At 37.8% G+C, this 17,752-nt stretch overlaps 2 protein-coding genes across 6 annotated transcripts in view; one reads left to right on the top strand and one right to left on the bottom strand.

Annotated features, from left to right (window-relative positions):
- Positions 1-8,135, bottom strand: part of LOC106874526 (glucose-6-phosphate 1-dehydrogenase) — a 29,853-nt gene extending 21,718 nt beyond the window's left edge. Inside the window, exons 1-3 of one of the 5 annotated variants that reach the window (XM_089363499.1) lie at positions 7,199-7,609; positions 2,803-2,959; positions 1,253-1,400 (exon numbers count right to left, since the gene is read on the bottom strand). In XM_089363499.1, the coding sequence (XP_089219625.1) occupies positions 1,253-1,384 (132 nt within the window). In that variant the 5' untranslated portion in view covers positions 1,385-1,400; positions 2,803-2,959; positions 7,199-7,609. Of the gene's footprint in view, positions 1-1,252; positions 2,570-2,802; positions 2,960-7,198; positions 7,625-7,787 lie in introns of those variants that run through there. The other 4 variants (XM_052973162.2, XM_052973163.2, XM_089363500.1 and 1 more) reach the window with 4 other exon arrangements.
- A 2,011-nt stretch (positions 8,136-10,146) lies between these two features.
- Positions 10,147-15,736, top strand: LOC106882688 (uncharacterized). Its single transcript, XM_014933451.2, has 4 exons — positions 10,147-11,033; positions 11,779-11,866; positions 13,510-13,606; positions 15,553-15,736. Exons 1-4 carry the CDS (start codon positions 10,195-10,197, stop codon positions 15,684-15,686), a joined length of 1,158 nt encoding a protein of 385 aa, XP_014788937.1. The 5' UTR covers positions 10,147-10,194; the 3' UTR covers positions 15,687-15,736.
- The last annotated feature ends 2,016 nt before the right edge of the window (positions 15,737-17,752 follow it).

Genomic DNA, 17,752 nt, shown 5'->3' with positions numbered 1-17,752 from the left:
GGTGTTGTGTGAGGGTGTGTCGTAATCTCATCTGTACCATTAATAAATTCTTTACAGATGATTAACGACTAAAACAAGATTTACTTACGTCTGTGTCCGAGAAAGTTGTCAATATTGCTGAGTGCAGTAGTCATCGTGGTATATACATACATACATATATATATATATATATATATATATATATATATGAGCGTATGTATGTATACACACGCACACACCCATATATAGGACGTCTTAAAGGAAGAGAAGAATTTCAGCCAGTATATCGATCTGGAACTCAGAGTTCGGGGGCAGGGTGGTGGGCTGGAACATTAATATCTAACGGGAGACCCTCCTTCAAAGTAAAGAAAGCTCCTTTAAAGTTTGAGAACAGACCTTTAACTTCCAACCCGCCCTACATTCAAGAAATAGGTCGAGACGGGAGTCAACGATATTATTTCATCTCGCAAATTTATACATGAAGACCCTATAAAAATCAGTGTGCATAACCTTATATAATTTTGGAATACTTACATAATATATATTTATGTATGTATGTTTGTATGTATGTACGCACAAATCTAACCCAAATCCTTTTAAAGTCGATCACTATGTTTAAAAGCGCGTCTTCTTTCGATTTTGAATTTGGTTATGAAATATTTCTTCCGTAAATAATCTAAAATATTTATTTATGACAAAACTACAAAATTAAGTTTTTAAGTTTTCCGTCTCCTTAACACAACTTTAATTCAGAATATCCGTTTCTAACCATCTTTCGATCAGTTACTATATATAAATCTGGCAGTAATTAAAATACACAAACACACGGATACCGAGTAATCCTTTATAATTGGTACAAGGCCTAAAATGTTTGAGGGGGGACTAGTCAATTATGTACATCTTAACCCCTCAGTATTCGACTGGTATGTTATCGATCCCGAAAGGATCAATGGCAAAGTCGACTTCGTCGGTATTTTAATTCAGAATGTGCGATCCAATTATGGTATATTAAATATTAAAAAGCTAACTGATATATTAGTGTCAATAATTGAAATATTAATATCTGCACTTATTGTATACAGTGCTCGGGTGCAGCACGATGCGTCGGAAAAAAAGGGGCAAAAAGAAAAGGGGACAGAAAGCTGCAGTAAGTCAAAATAACACAGCAATTATAGCTAAATTCACATGGATGATAGAACAGGATATAGACATACAATCGAGAACAGACATATAATTATTTAGACAACAGAAAGAAAGGCAGCAGTTTACTTACAGAGGCGCCAAGGATGATGAAGGCATGAGCGTGGCTGGAATCGGTGCAAGCCTGCACGGCTCCAAGAAATTGTTCATAACATTCGGTAGCAGAGACATGGGGTATGCCCGGTTCCCCATCCTGATTTTGCATGTTTTAGAAACGGGCACTGAAGAAAAAACAAGATGTTATTAAAAGTTTATTATTGTTGTATGTGGGACAGCAGGATACGGTAGTGAAGTTCACTGTATACCCTAACGATTTATATATATTGGTGTGTGTATATATAGATATATAGATAAATAGTTGAGTGCGTGTGTTAATAAGAGAAATAAAATAAAGTGGAGAAGAGAATTATGGTTGAGGCAGATGTGAGAAAATTGTGTTGAAATGAAGGAGAATGTTTTTATATAGGAGGATTATAAAGAGAGGTGGGAGAGGAAGAGGGAGAATGAAAGTAGGAGGTGGATTGATAGAAGGACAGAGGGTGTGAGAGAGGGGGGAGAATAACTAAGGGTGTGGTGAGAGAGTGATAGTGATTAGAGAGAAATGGAAAGAGAGGCAGACGAGTGAGAGAAAAAAAACTGCTTGTATTTGCGAGTGTGTGTGTGTGTGTGTGTGGTTCGTGTTCGTGTGTGTGTGCGTGTTTGTGTATCAGCGAGAAAGTTAATGAGTGTGAGTGACAGAGAAAGTTAGATATCAAAAATGTATAAAGATAAATAAATAAATAGACAGACAGACAGATAGATATACAGGCAGAGGTAGATAGATAGATAGATAGATAGACGGATGGATGGATGGATGGATAGATGGATAGACAGACAGAGTTTTACCAGAGGAAGAAAGCGAGAAAACCAATAAAAGATATTGAGAGAATAAGGAGGTGGTGAAAGTACTTGAAGTGATACGAGAGAAGAAGTTAAGACGATGATGGAATTAAATTAGGATGTGAGGAGAGAGAGATAAGGAAAGTAAAAGAGGAATTCAGAGAAAGAGTGAGAGAGTGGAGGAGAGAGAGAGAGAGGGAATAATGATGAAGATAAAAGAGTGAGTAATATAAAGAAGGGGTGCGGTTAGACAGAAAGATATGATGAGAGAGGGAAGGAAAATTAGATAGAGAAAAAATTAAGGTAAAGGTAGATGGGAGAGAGAGACAGAGAGAGGGAGGCAGATTGAAAGATATAATGATATTTATATGAAGAGAGAAAAAGAAAGAGAGAGATATAGACACGGAGAGAGAATGTAAATGAAGAACAGACTGATACAGGGAGAGAGACGGAGAGAGAGAGTCAGAAAGCAGGAAGATGTAAAGATGTTAGAGAGAAAGAAAGAGAGAGTGAGAGGAAATAGACGGAAAGTTTTGTGAAGAGAGAAGGAGGGAGGGAGGGAGGGGGGAGAGAGAGAGAGAGAGCGAGAGACGCACAGACAGACAGAGACATTGAGAACAATAGATATCTGCTGTTTAGTGTTAGTTAGCTTCAGTTCATTTCAGATCCGGCAGGTTTACAATCGAAGGCATTCCAATCGTGACTATCTTATCTTGTTAAAAGATATCAAGGATTGACCATTACCTAATGTCTTTTCCTAAGGTATGGTTTGAGGGTGAACGCGTTGGTATTTCAGGCAGATCGAGATCGACGACCACCCATTTAGGTAAACGTTGATGTTCCGAAAATGGAGTTCCCCCGAAGGATTTCTGAAGTCTCTCCATGTTGAGTTGTTGCTTCTCTGCAATGAGAAATCATGACCCCAGGACTACAGACATAGGAATAGAAATTTTACAGGAAAGAATCGCAAGACGGATTCTTCAAGACGAAGCAACTGTCAGAACGCCTTAGAGTAGAGCAAAAACGAGAGTAGGCTTACGACCAAGGGCATTCCAGCTGTGACTATCCCGTCTTTTTTTTCTATGCTCAATGAACCAAAGATACTAGGAGAACGTGATTTGAGGAGAAGTTGCAGTTATTTCTAGCAAGTCAAGGAATCACCTAGAGACTTTTGTTCCTACATTCTGCAGGACAGAAGATGCGGTGGCGTAGCTAGAGTGTGTGTCGCTCGGGGCAACCCTTATACAGCAGACCCAAAAGTATCGCTTCCCATAAAAGCATCGCCCATAGCAGACTTCCCCAATCGCCGTTCTGCTACCTACGCTACTCAGAGGATATATCCAACAGAAAATTTGAGTACACACACAGATTACACAGTTTGGTAATCTACTCTGTAATAAAGTCTGTTTTTCTTTTATTTTTAATAAAAAAGCAACTTGGTAACCAGAACTAAACAGCCACGACCTTGGGAAGTGACCAAAAAGACTAGTTTTTCTACAAAATTCGAGGATTATAACTGAAAGTAATGCAAAAGAGGGTATAGCATTTTTTTTTATTTGGTGACAAAGGTTGTTCACGTTGCACATGTTAGTAGAGTTATCTTTCCTTCTAACAAAAATCCTACTTAACAAAATCTCCATCACAGGCGATGCACACGCGACATCTTTGGGACCAACCCGCGAATCTTCTTTGAAAACAATTCAGGTACGCACTGTTCAATCCACTTCTTCACAGCCATTTTTACCTCGTCTGTATTATGAAATCGTTGCCCCCGAAAAACTGTCCTTTATTGGGCCGAACAGTTGAACTTAGGAGGACGCCAGATTCGGGCTGTATGATGGATGGGTAACCAATGACCATGCAAACTCGCCGATTGCCTGGTTTGTTGCCAAAGATGTGTGGCGATCATACAGTCATGGTGAAAGTGGATAATCTTCAGAGCCTTGTATCGATCTCTTCCTTCTAAAGGCTTGTTTTATCTTTTTTGAGTGTCTCAGTTTACCACTTGCTTTTCCTAGTAGAGCCACGTTCCAGAAAACCAAGGAGAAGGACGTCCTTGTCATTCCCTAAAGTAATCATCGCTGGCTCTTGAACCTCTTAAACTGTGGGAAAGAGGTGTGCCGCTCTTCCATTGCCTGAGACTTCCTCCCCAGGACATAAAGATACGGGCTACGTTTCATCCCGTCACTTGTTCGGTAAATAAATTAATAAATAAACGTGTCTTCATTGGATTCCGGCAGATTTCCAATTTTTCTCCTTCAAATCGAGTGTCTGCCATCTTTTGTAAAGTATCACGACTATAGTTCTGTTGCATAGAAACCTCACGTATTATGACTTGTCTATCCACACGAATCAATTCATTCACTCGCTCGCGATTCCTGTCAGTGAACGCAGTTGATGATTGCCCATTTCATGTTTTTCCACTTCTTTAAAATTCTTTATCCATCTATGCACATTGCTCCTGTCAATGGTGTTATCTCCATAAACAACTTGTAGCCTTTTGTGGATGTCGGACAACCTGCGACGCTCCTTCATCAATAACTTAATCCTTTCTACTCTAGGTACAAGGCCTGAAATTTTTTTTTGGGGGGGGGAGACCAGTTGATTACATCGACCCCAGTGCGTAGCTGGTACTTATTTCATCGACTTCGAAAGGATGAAAGGCAAAGTCGACCTCGGCGAAATTTGAACTCAGAACGTAACGGCAGACGAAATACCGCTAAGCATTTCGTCCCGGAACCAATTGGTTAGGAAGCAAACTTCTTACCATACAGCCACTCCTGCTATTATAACTGATCGTTTTTGTTCGTTTGTTTTTCAATTTTTTTTTCATTTACAAAAGAAATTCATAATTTTTTTAAGCCACTCAACAACTTGTTAATGATGGACACATAGCATAAAAAAGTTCGTGATATCCAGTTAAACGCAACTCAATATTTGCAGCAGACCGAAGAGAGAAAAACTTCCGTGTTAATATTTAACTGACTTTTCAATACAATCAAAAGTATTGATTGATAAGAATATCGACAAACTAGTCTCCTCCTACGACAGATCGAAAATTTTGAAGAAGACATCCTGCAACGAGTCTTGATTTTCTTTCTCGTCCGACGTCATTTATATTGGGCAATAATGTTATTCGATGGCTAAAAACGTACAGACTTCGTTTCTTTTTCAATAAAATTAAAAATAAAAACTACCAAAAAAAAAAAAAAATTCCATCGACACAATCGTAATCTACACCCTCGAAAACGTATTTTTGTAAAATTTCATTTCAAAAATGAATTATTTATTAAGAAGCTTTTGAGGAAACAAAATCGGATGTGGGTGGGTAGTAAATTGGTTTTGTCGAACTTTGTATCAAGTTCAAACAATTCATTTCATCGCTTCGATTCATTAAAATATTGGTTTCTAATTTAGGCACAGAGCCAATAATTTTAATGGAAAGGAGTTTGTTGATTACATCAATCCAAGTAATTGACCAGTTCAGTTTATCGACCCAGAAAGAATGAAAAGAAAACTTTGCCGCGGCATGATTTGAACTCAGAACATTAAGAACCGGAACAAATACTGCCAATCCTCCTCTCCATTTTTTTTTGTCCGATACTCTACCGAATCTGCCAGGTCGCCGCTTTCCTGATTCTGTAAAATATTGGTTTCAAATGTTGGCACAAGGCCAGCAACATCGGGGAATGGGTTAGGTCTAGTATAACAACGCCAGTAAATATCTGGTACTTATTTTATCGACCTTGAAATGATGAAAGATAAATTCGAACCCGGTAGAATTTGAACTCGGAACGTAAAGACGGACGAAATGCTGTTGAGCATTTTGCTGAGCGCGCTAAAGATTCTGACAGCTCGTCGCCTCCAGAATCTGTAAAACACTTTTTAAAAAGCAGGGAAAAACTTTTCTCAAATATTTGCAATACAGAAGTCTATCTCCATAAAAAAAAAAAGTGAGTGACAGTCCCACAACAGTAATTCTCAACATTTTGGTTTTCTTTTAATGTCTTAGAGAGAAGGACATCGGATCTGTTCAGTTTGGCTTACAAATTTTTTTGGTCAAACTGAGTAAAAAAAAAAAAAAAAATAGTGCAATAGGTGTACAACCGCATGCTCGGGTCAAACACTTTAGTTTGACCGATTAAAAATTTTTTTTAACTGAACAGTTTGAAACTTCCTATACTGGTGGAATGTCTCACACAGAACACGGTCTACTTTGAACATTTATGACAAAATTTGGTATTTTAGAAGTTATTTCGCGTTAAAGTTGTCGTATTTGGGTAATTTCAACCAATCAACGACGTGTATTCAGTTGAAGAAAGCTGCTGCTGTTTCCTCTTCGCCCTTTTTAAGAGGTTTCCAAAACTGGTGGGAAGAAGGGAGAAAGGTTTCCTCAAAACATGGCCTAAGTGCATGTAACTGTATGATTTCCATTAAGACACACACGCACCAAGCGGTGGTGCTAAACTGGGGGTGGGGGGTGAGATTAAGTCTTTAACCTGACGTCAAATAAATTAGACACAAACAGTGTCCAGTTTCCGTTTACCAAATTTCATTCAGTTTTGGTAGACAAGAAACCAAAAGCAAAAGAATATCTTGTCCAAAGTATGACGTCGTCATATCGTCGGATCGGATGAGAAGTAAACTTCTTAAACACACAACGTCTGCACTTATCAACGAACACCAACAACCCAACCTAACGAAGAAACATCACGAAATGGGTTTCGTGAAAAGAATTCTAAGCTTCAAGATAAACGTTTTTTTTTTTTTTTTGGTGGGAGGGCATATCTACATAAGTGGAACCCACCACCGATTTTGTTTCCTCATAACTTCAAGAAAAAAATGTATATTTTTTAATGAATCTTTTTACAAATAGTCTCCAGATGGTGTAGATTCCAATCATGCCTGAACTTGTTGTGAAAAAGAAAAAAATTCCGGAGTTGGGAGAGGAATTTCTGGAAATTCACATGAATGGGTCTTGTTTCCTGATAACTTTCAGAAAAGAAAAAGGAAACGGGTATTTTTGAGTGAAACTTTCTACAAATACCGTTCAGAGTGTGTAACTTACAATTATATCGAAATTTAATGCAGAAAGAAAAATGGTGAGCAAACGCACACAAACACACACATACATACATACCGATACACATCACGGGACTGTGTAGTCAGCTGAGAGGTCAGAGATGGAGAGTCAGAAATGCTATTGACTGTGAGCAAGCCCAACGAGACGCATGAAAGTATGTATGTATATATGAGTGTGTGGATGTATGTGTGTATGCATTTATGCATGTATATTTGAATATATGTAAATTGGAGCGATCTTTGAGGCTTTGTGCCTCACTTTCACTTTTGTCTGCAACAAAGATAAAACTGAAAGTAAACAATGACTGCCGTAAGAAAAAATATTTTCGCTAATCAACTAACTGGTTGATCAGTAGTTAATAAGGTCCATCCATCACAGCAATGGTTTCCGAGTTTATCTAGCTGCAGAAACCTGAAATACCACGGAATATCCGTGGGAATTGGGCTGGTTACACGAAAGAACAGCTGTGCCGGTGTATTCCCGGTAAAGGAAGACAAATAAAACAATGTCCTGACTGACATCAACCAGATATATCATTATCAGCCAGCTACAGTCTATCAATAAATATACAGAGATTGATATAAAATATAAATCATCGTGATACAAAAAGAATAAGGAAGAAAGTCAATATTTAAACCTCGTTTACCTTTCTTTTATAATTTCCTCGTCCACTGTACACGGTAAGAAAATGGGGCGGTTTTATGAAGCAGTATCCCCGGTAAAACTTATGTCCGGCCGGATATATTGTTATAGCAAACATCTTTATACATTTATTTATAAATTTATTAATATAATAGGATTATTAATATAATAGGATTATTGACATTTTTTGCTTGCTTCGTTCTTCTTTCCTTCTTCATCGCAGAATCTTTGTGAAGATCCAGTGTTATCGTAAACATGTTACTCTAACCGAAGGATATTCGGCTTTTATATTCATTCATAAATGTTAAGTCGATATGTCGCATTAACCCCCCTCTCCCTCTCTCTCTCTCTCTCTCTCTCTCTCTCTCTCTCCTCTCTCTCTCTCTCTCTCTCTCCTCTCTCTCTGTCTGTCTGTCTGTCTGTGGAGTGCTCAGCCACTTGCACGTTAATTTCACGAGCAGGCTGTTCCGTTGATCGGATCAACTGGAACCCTCGACGTCGTAAGCGACGGAGTGCCAACAACAACAACACCACAGTGTTTGATACTCTCACCTTACTGGCTCCATATTGGCTTTTGTTTTTTAGTTTTATTTATACTCTCAGAAGTTTCCCTTCTGAGATCAATTGCGTTTTTCTTATTTGTGTTGGGTAACTGTTGCTATTCCGAAAATCGAAGAAAGGGGTAATTTAAACATTAAAATCTTGAAAGAAAAGTCTTTTTCAGCATGGTAATCATCGCATTGTTTGTACACCTTAGGGATCTTGTTCAAAACGGGGGCACCAGTATTTTCTTAACGAAACACTTTGAAACTTGGGACACTGGTAGAATGTGTCATATAAAACATCTTTTTCTCTTAGTCTTCTTAACAAAAAAACGTACATCGCAAGTTATTTCATGTTAAAGTTGTCGTATTTCTGTAATTTCAACCAATGACTGACGTCCATTCAGCCGAATGCATTAAATGCTGACTACGTAAACAAACGATTCTCAAACGATTCTGGCGGTGATAAAATTATTATTTCCTTGTCAAAAAATGGCTGAAGCATATTGGCAGTAGGGTTAGGGTTAGGGTTAGGGTTAAGAAGTAGCTAATAAACCTTTCATACAGTTCAGGCAGATGTTAACGAAATAAACACGCGTGAAAGAAAATGAAAAAAGCCAATGTTGTACACATACAGTTCAGGCAGATGTTAACGAAATTATAAATGGAGATTAAATACGCTTTACACCGCTTAAACTGCCAAAGGAGCAAGTGTAAACAGCTGAATACTTGTCAGTGATTGGTTGAAATTATCGAAATAAGACAATTTTTTACATGAAATAAATTCGAATACAAAAATTTTTTTCTGTTCTATAACACAAAATAGATAAGTATACGAAGTTTGAAAGTCTTTCGGTACCAAAAACACTACATAAAACATTAATGAAAACTGGTGCCCCCGTTTTGAACAGGATCCCACCTTAGACTTTATATACTGCCAAAGTGTCTTTCACTGTATAAGGCGTGAAAGTCGAGGGAGATTTTGCTGTTATTTCTAGCATGTCGAACGGCCACCTGGAGGTCTCTCACTCCGCCACCTTGCGTCGTCTGCTATTTGTTTTTCCAGCATATCTCTACGCATGCGCAAATGAAAGGAAAGAGTTTAAAAACTTCCGGAAAGTTGGTGTCGGTTTTTCCGGAAAGCGAGAAGGAGCAACTTAAAAAAATAAATCGAAATCTTAAAAAGTTTATTTTTTGACAAAACTCATTGCTTTGTAAGTAAAAAGGTAGAATCTGAAGAAATTAAACAAAAAAAAAATGAAAAGAAAAATTATGGGTGGGGTTGCTTCTCCGGCACTCCCGGCCTTTGTCTACATGTTCAATAAGGACTGAGTGCCCTTCAACAACAGTATTTGATTTTATTTCCTCTTTCACGTTAGGAAAGAGGAACATACAATTTTATGCCGAACATACCATTTCCGGTATGTTCGGCAATATAAGTCACTGACTGGCTAAAATTACATAATTTTAATAAAAAGTAACTTCTTTGATATTATTTCTAGATTTAAAAAAAATAAATGCAATTTTCGTCATCAGCATGCAAAACTAAATCAGGGATACATTTTTGAAAATAATCTGGTGAAACTTTCGAAAACTTCAATTGGTTGGAAAAAATTTAACAAAATTTCCGTCGTTCGCGAAGCTATCACGGAAATTTACGAGTGATAAGTACGCTAAGAATTAACTCGGAGAACAAATAATTTCAATATTCAGTGACTTGTAAAAAAATATTTTGATACAGCTCCGAACGATATGGTATTAAATAAATACAATGAAAATAAAAAATGATATTAATCTATATTTACATAAACAATTATATTGAAGATTTCCCATGATGCTCTTCGTTGGTCGTCAAACCATCAACAAGCAATGGACCCGAATCGTTCTAACGTGCGTAAGTCTTTGATTGAAGATTTAGGTTTAGACAGTAGCATGGAAGAAGTATGTGAACAAAAAAGTAGTTCGGCAATAGCAGACGAGAGCGATATTCACAGCATACACAGCCTTACGCAAGAATTATCTTCAGACAATGAAAACAGACTCGCAGACGTTGGCGAGACTCGATCATCGATCGGCGCGGGAGAAATAAAACTAGAACCTACTTTCACTATTACCAATAAAGACGATGATAACAACAACACCAACAGTAACACCAACAACAATAAGAACAGTGACGCATCATTTAGTACCAATAATGACGATATTTTACCTCACAAACCGCCTGATTTTCTTCCGACTCCTTTCTCTACTGAGTTTCCAAGTGTCCCAATTCTACCCAGTGTCACTTCAGATGAGATTTTGCCAAAGACCACCGATTCCTCTTCGTCTAAAAGTGATAACAAAGACAGCAGTAGCAACAACACTACCACCACCACCACCACCACTACCACCACCGCCGCCGCCGCCACCACTACGACGACGACGACGACCACCACCACCACCACCACCAGCAATAATACTAATAAAGATTCGGAGAAGACAACAGACAGTAACATCCCGGAGAATAGTTCTTCGAGTCAGTCTGGTAGTTCTGATGCCAAATGTGCCGCTTCAACGTCGAAGGATGATGGCACCGCATCAAGCAATGATGACAAAACCGATGTGAAACCAACGTCTGATGAAAAACACAAACTCGAAAATGCCGATGAAGGAGATGCCACATTGGCGAAACAGAAAAAAGAGAAACACGAAGAACGGTTAAAGATGCAGTGAGTAGAATGATTCTTTGAAGGAATTACATTTGCCTTACATTCTGAGTTCAAATCTCGCCAAGTTCAACCTTGCGTTTCATCCTTCTGGGTATCAATATAATCGACTAAGTTCGACTCCTTGAAATTACTGGCCTTGTGCCAAAATTTGAAACAATTTTTATTATTATAAATGGTGGGTTGGCAGGGTAGTTCAGAGCATTGAAAAACACACAACACACACATAAATACACACACACGTCAATACACATACAAACACACACACATAAATACATGTAACACATAAATATTCTGCATTTAACTCTTTAGGTACCAACCTGGTCATGCTGGAGCACCGCCTTTAGTCGAACAAATCGACCCCAGGGCTTAGTCTTTGTAAGCCTAGTACTTAATCTATTGGTCTGTTTTGCCGAACTGTTAAATAATGGGAATGTAAACACACCAACATCGGTTGTCAAACGATGGTGGCGGGACAAACACAGGTGCACATACACACATATATATACATACGACAGTATCCGTCTACCAAATCCACTCACAAGGCTTTGGTCGGCCCGAGGCTATAGTAGAAGCCACTTGCATGTCCCAAACCCCAGCTGAATAATTTCAGAGTTATTTTAATAATTTTTTATTATTTTCAAAATTAATTTTAAAAAAAAAGGCAGTGTTATTTCAACAGAAATATGGTAATGAAAGAATATAAAATGATTCTACTTGTTTTGTTTTTCTTTTTTTTCTTCTTCAGAGTTCTTGTGTCCAATTTCTCTGAGGAACAATTGAACCGTTATGAGATGTACAGGAGAGCAGCTTTCCCCAAAGCTGCCATCAAAAGAGTAAGTCTTGTACTGTAGTCTTTTTTAACACTATTTCAGTGGTTGTGTAACCCCTGGATCAGTCTTCGTCTGTTGCATATATAATGGCCAAATGTGTGTCTTGGCATTAGACTTGAAGATGTCTTGTATCAATGTGATGATACTGAACAATGTTCAAAGATGTTTTTCATACCATAATGGCTGCATAGCTTGCATTCCACTAGAGCTTGAGTGCATTCTACAACATGCAGTTGTTGCTGCAGTTTTGATGCATTCTGTTATTAGAGAATGCATGTTTTTTAGCAGCTCTTTTCCATCAACTGCAATGATGACAGCTTCTGTTTCTTCAGCTGCATAATGATGGCAGTCTATTGAGTTCCAGTAGAAATGGAATTTCATGGTTTGTTAGTGAGACCCACATTGTCATACCTGACTGGTGGTGTTGAACTTAAGCAAAGAACGGTTCAAAAGCGTGAGAGAGAAAGTCCCCCAAAACATAAATCTTCAGTAAATAAAACAAAATAACCTGTAGGTGGATTTAGTTAATCCTGGTGGGTGTGGAGTCTGCCTGGATGACAGGAGATTAAAAGTGTGTAGGATGTGGGCCAAAAAGACTTGGTATTCTCTGATGGTGTTCGTTTGATACAACTAGAGGGAGTGCTATTGACAAATCTTTGTGCTATGATCTGTGTGCCTTGCAGTTGACAGCTCATGTTGGTAAACATGTATATATGTATCTCTCTCTAAATATATATATATATATATATATCGAAATGCCGGTGTTAAAATGTGGGTAGCTGATGAAGTAGAATGATCTCTATGTGGCTTGTGTGTTTTCTCGTCTACGTTTGTTTGCAATGTCCTGTACCCAGATATGCACCTATACATACAGGTGGATGTCGGTATGCACATACCTGTACGTATATATGCATACATTCATTTACTATTTGTTTTTATATATATGTATATATATGTGTGTGTGTGTGTGTGTGACTAGCTATCTATCTGTCTGGTCTGTCCATCCATCCATATATATATACACATACACACACACACATATCCATCCGTCCATCCATATGTAGAAATAAGAAAATTCAGAAAATGGAGATACAGCATTAATATAATTTATTATCTGCAAAAATCTAACAAATACTCTTACAGCTGTTTCAATTTAGCCTAAAAGATTAAATTACAATAATTAAATCATTATATTAGGCAAAATCTCATCAGAGGGGTAGAAAAGATATACCATTAGGTTATTAAGTGTAGTGTTTTTGAATCATCTCAGCAGACTCTCTCTGTCTCTCTTTCTCTCTCTCTCTCTCTCTCTCTCTCTCTCTCTCTCTCTCTCTCTCTATATATATATATATATATATATATATATATATATACTGAGTCTGCTGATATATATATATATATATGTAAATTGTTTCATGTCTAATGAATGAGAATTAGAAAGGAATATTCAATATATTTGTTGTAAAGGATATGGTTTTCTTTTACTTGTGACTCAAATTTTACGCCTGAAGATGGCAGCATGAAATTCTCAATTTCAGTTTCAATAAAAAAAAAAAGTTCTATACACACATATATTTAATATTTATAATTTCACATGATGTTTATATATGTTTTCAATATTGTTTTGTACTTTCTCTTCCGCACAGTTAATGCAGTCCATCACAGGATCCTCTATTTCACAGAATGTTGTCATAGCAATGTCCGGCATAGCTAAAGTTTTTGTTGGAGAAGTTGTTGAAGAAGGTCTGTGGAATGCCAAGATTTCTTTGTTTATATGTTCCCTCTATACCACTCTGCTCTTTATTTTGGAATCTCAACTCCTTCCACTTCGTCTTTGTCAACCTTAGATTGATGGTCCTTACTCTAACAAACATTTACTGTATTTCCCGGCATATAATTCCAAATAATATACAGTGTAAACATGTTGTGTAAACCTTCAAACACTGTCCTTATCTTTTCAAATATTGTTGCATTTCGTAAGGAATTTTTGATCCTCTAAAATTGTATTTGTGTATAAATCAACCCCCCCTGTTTTTGGCTGTATTTGTGTATAAATTGATCCCCTCCCCTGTTTTTGGCTGTATTTGTGTATAAATTGCCCCCCCCCCGTTTTTGGCTGTAAATATTTTGTTTAAAAAGTTTGACCTGTGTACTAGAGAAAACAATATGTATTTTAAGATCATCATCATCATTTCCCATGCTGGTATGGGTTGGACGGTTTGGTTGTAGCTGGGAAGCCAGAGGGCTGCACCAGACCTCAGTTGTCTGTTTCTGCAGCTGGATACCCTTCTTAATGCCAACCACTTTACAGAGTGTACTCGGTGCTTTTTATGTGGCACCAGCACCTTAATTCACCAAAACAGTTTATGCCATTCTGAAGACAGGTTGAATAAAGTTGGATTTGGGTTAATACCTGTAAACTTGTCAGTACAATTACCTGAAGACAATAAGAGAGATTTTATGAGGATGCTGGATGTGCTCAAATTAGCTGCCACACCTTTTTTAAATTACACCATATCAATTTTAAAAAAGTGAAGGACACATTGAATGATGTAGTCCTAGGCTTGCTATGTCTGAAAGAACAAGATATCATTGTTGTGACTGGAATACCTTTGGGTATAATTGTTTGTGTTGGGGGAATATCTGAATGTGGTGTGTTCTTGGTTACCATGGGACACTGCGGCTCTGCATGTTTGAAGAAGGGATTAAAAAGCTGAGCAACAGGAAAGGCACCCAGCTATGAAACACTGCCTCAGACAACCCATCCATCCGAAGCTAGCGTGGAAAAATGAACGTAAACCAACGACGATTATGATGACACGACTCGAGTTCTGCTTAAATGTTAGATGCAATTTTTGTATTGCAAGGAACATAACTCTGCCATACTTTTATTCTGTTATATTTCTAGATGAATATTAATTTTTTAAAGTAGTTGTAAAAAATTATCTTTTGTTTTATACACTGGAGACTGAAGTTTAATCATCCTTTTGTCGAGGTTCTAAATGAGGTGAAAGTTATTTTGAGTTACTGGGACTGTGTGGGGTTGAAGGGCTGCACTAAACTGTTCTGGTTGAGACCAGGGCCTTATTTATGAGCACCATTAAAAGCTTCCATTCAAATCTTATGATCTTTCACCTCTCTCTCTCTCTGAGGTTTGGTGCAAGCATGACTGTATTCATTAGAAATTTACTTTGTAACCATGTGATTCCAGGTTCAGTCCCGCTGTTTGGGATCTGTAGAAGATCAGACATAACTGTGGTCAAGAAATCTGTTTTGCAGCTATGTGCTTTTGTTGCCACTGTGCAACACCTTAGGCTAGTGTCGTCCACTATGGTCCTGAGCTGACCAGTGCCTTGCGAAGGAATTTAGTTAAACAGAAATCGTACAAAGCCTGTCGTGTGTGTGTGTGTGTACAGACTGGAGTCTGGTGCAGCCTTCCAGGATGCCAGCCCAGTCAAACTGTCCAACCCATGCCAGCATGCGACAACAGACATTAGATGATGATGATGATCTGCTTAGTTTCAGTTGAAAATACTTAGTGATAGAACCACTGGAGCCATGTGAGTGTTTTATTGAGTTCTCCATTGCTATTGGTGATGCTTCACACCTAAATTATGATTTGGATTTCATACTTGGCGTCGGTCTTTTATTTTAAAATAATTTCTTTATTTTGTTTTTGTATTCTTTAGCGCTGGATGTGCTTGAACAGTGGGGCGACAGTGGACCACTCCAACCAAAACATTTGCGTGAGGCAGTCCGCAGACTAAAACATCAAGGCATTGTGCCGACAACGAAATTTAAGAAAAGTGCTTTATTTAGATAAATAAATGATGTAAATGACTGTTTATGTAAATAAATATTTATTGAAATTTATATTGTGTCTTGTAAGGTGTTTTGTGAACAGAGCTCACCAGTGGCTGCTGCCTCATAAAAAGCACCTATCCACTCTGTAATGTGGTTGGTATTTGGAAATGCATCATCATTGGTTAATGTCTACTTTCCATGCTGGCATGGGTTGGACGGTTTGACATGGAGGAGGCTAGCAGGAAGCTGTCCAGACTCCAACTGTCTGTTGTCGCCTGGTTTTTATGGCTGGATGCTCTTCCTAATGCCAACAGCATCCAGCTATAAGAACTCTGCCAAAACTGACAGTAGAGTTTGGTGCAGTCCTCTGGTTTGCCAACTCCTGTCAAACCGTCCAGCCCATGCCAACATGGAAGGTGGATGTTAAATGACGATGAAGCCACATGGATGTTGAATGTGTGAGATGTATGAAGTCTGGTAAGAAAGAAGATGAGCATGATTCACTGGATTTGTATTGTTGGATCGTGCAAATGATTGAGCACATTTGAGTGTGTGGGGATGAGGAAACGGTGTGAGAGAACAAACGCATGTACACACACATAATATATATATATACTTATCCATGGTGCCGTACAGTGGACTGAACCTGGAACGATGTAGTTGGGAAGCAAGCATCTTACCACATGGCTATGCCTGCACCTATATATATATGTGTGTGTGTATGGAGAGAGAGAAGGAGATGTTTTGGTCGAGGAACCATGAACAAATAAATTACAGTTTGTAAAATATTATGCACACTAACCATTAAATTGTGGAGGGGATGGAAGGATGGAATTGCAAAAATTGAATTACATGTCTACCATTAAATAATTTGTATTTTGGCTCTTCCTCTTTCTGTTTCTTAGTTTGTTTCTCTATCAGATCTGACTGGTTGGCAGGACACCACCATTGAACCATTCTAATCTCTCACCCATACATGCATCTTCTCTCAGTTTTCTTCTATTGTTACTGCAATGACCTCTACGTTGTGCCATTGTGGCCACAAACCTATACCCTATACTAATCTCTACATCTAATCTTTGTGGGGAAAATTTTTTTCGAAGTGGGTGGGGAGAGGACTTCCAAAGAGAAATTCATAAATCATTTTTTTTTACTTGAGTGTAATGGAAATAAGTTTGAAAAAAAAATTTCAGATTCATTCATTTTTCGTTTGAGCAATGGAAAAAGGGTTTTAAAAAGATCCCAATAGTGGAGATGTGCTAAAACCAACAGCTAAATCACCCTTAACTTTTTTTACTATAGTGAAACCATATTCAACACCGTATTTATGAATTTGTTTCTCTCTCCATGATACATGGGATCGTTTAAAAAACCTTTTTCCATTACTCAAACGAAAAATAGATGAATCTAAAAATTTTTTTTCAAACTTTTTTCCATTACACACAAGCAAAAAAATAATTCATGAATTTCTTCCTCTTCGTAAGTCCTCTCCTCACCCCCTCGGGAATGATTTCCCCCACAAATTTCTTTATGCCGTTTGAAAGGTATTTATATAAATTTTCCTAAAAAGATATCCATTTTCCTAAAAGCTATTCTTGAGAATTTTCAGAAAATCCTCTCCTCCCCTCATCCCAGTTCGTTGGCGCATATTTTTGTTTTCATATTCGTTTAATACACATTTTTAAAACACCTATTGTTGTTTTGTTTTTGTGACCGGGAGTTAAAGTAAACATTAACGTAACTTATTTTTAATCGTTTAGATATTGGTTTTGGTCATTACAGATAAGCAAGTTATTTTTCTACACTAAGTACTGGGGGCAATTTGTTCGACCAAAGTTCTTTAGAAAGCTGCCCCAGCATGGCCGCAGTTTTATGAGTGAAACAAGTAAAAAATAAAAGATCTATCAATCGTTTTTACTTTGGCGATCTTTCGGTACGATTACCTAAATATCGGCCTTTTCCGTAAAACCCTAACACCGTAATGAAGATTGTGCGGGTGTTACGGAAAAAGCCGATCTTTGGTAAAGATCGCCGAAGACACTTTTTACGGAAAAGGCCGATATTTAGGTAATCGTACCGGAAGAT

Source organism: Octopus bimaculoides, chromosome 15, assembly GCF_046866305.1.
Source record: "Octopus bimaculoides isolate indiv1 chromosome 15, ASM4686630v1, whole genome shotgun sequence".
Taxonomy (NCBI): Eukaryota; Metazoa; Mollusca; class Cephalopoda; order Octopoda; family Octopodidae; genus Octopus; species Octopus bimaculoides.
The sequence above is the reverse complement of the archived record's forward strand: the minus strand, read 5'-3'. Positions and strand labels throughout refer to the sequence as shown.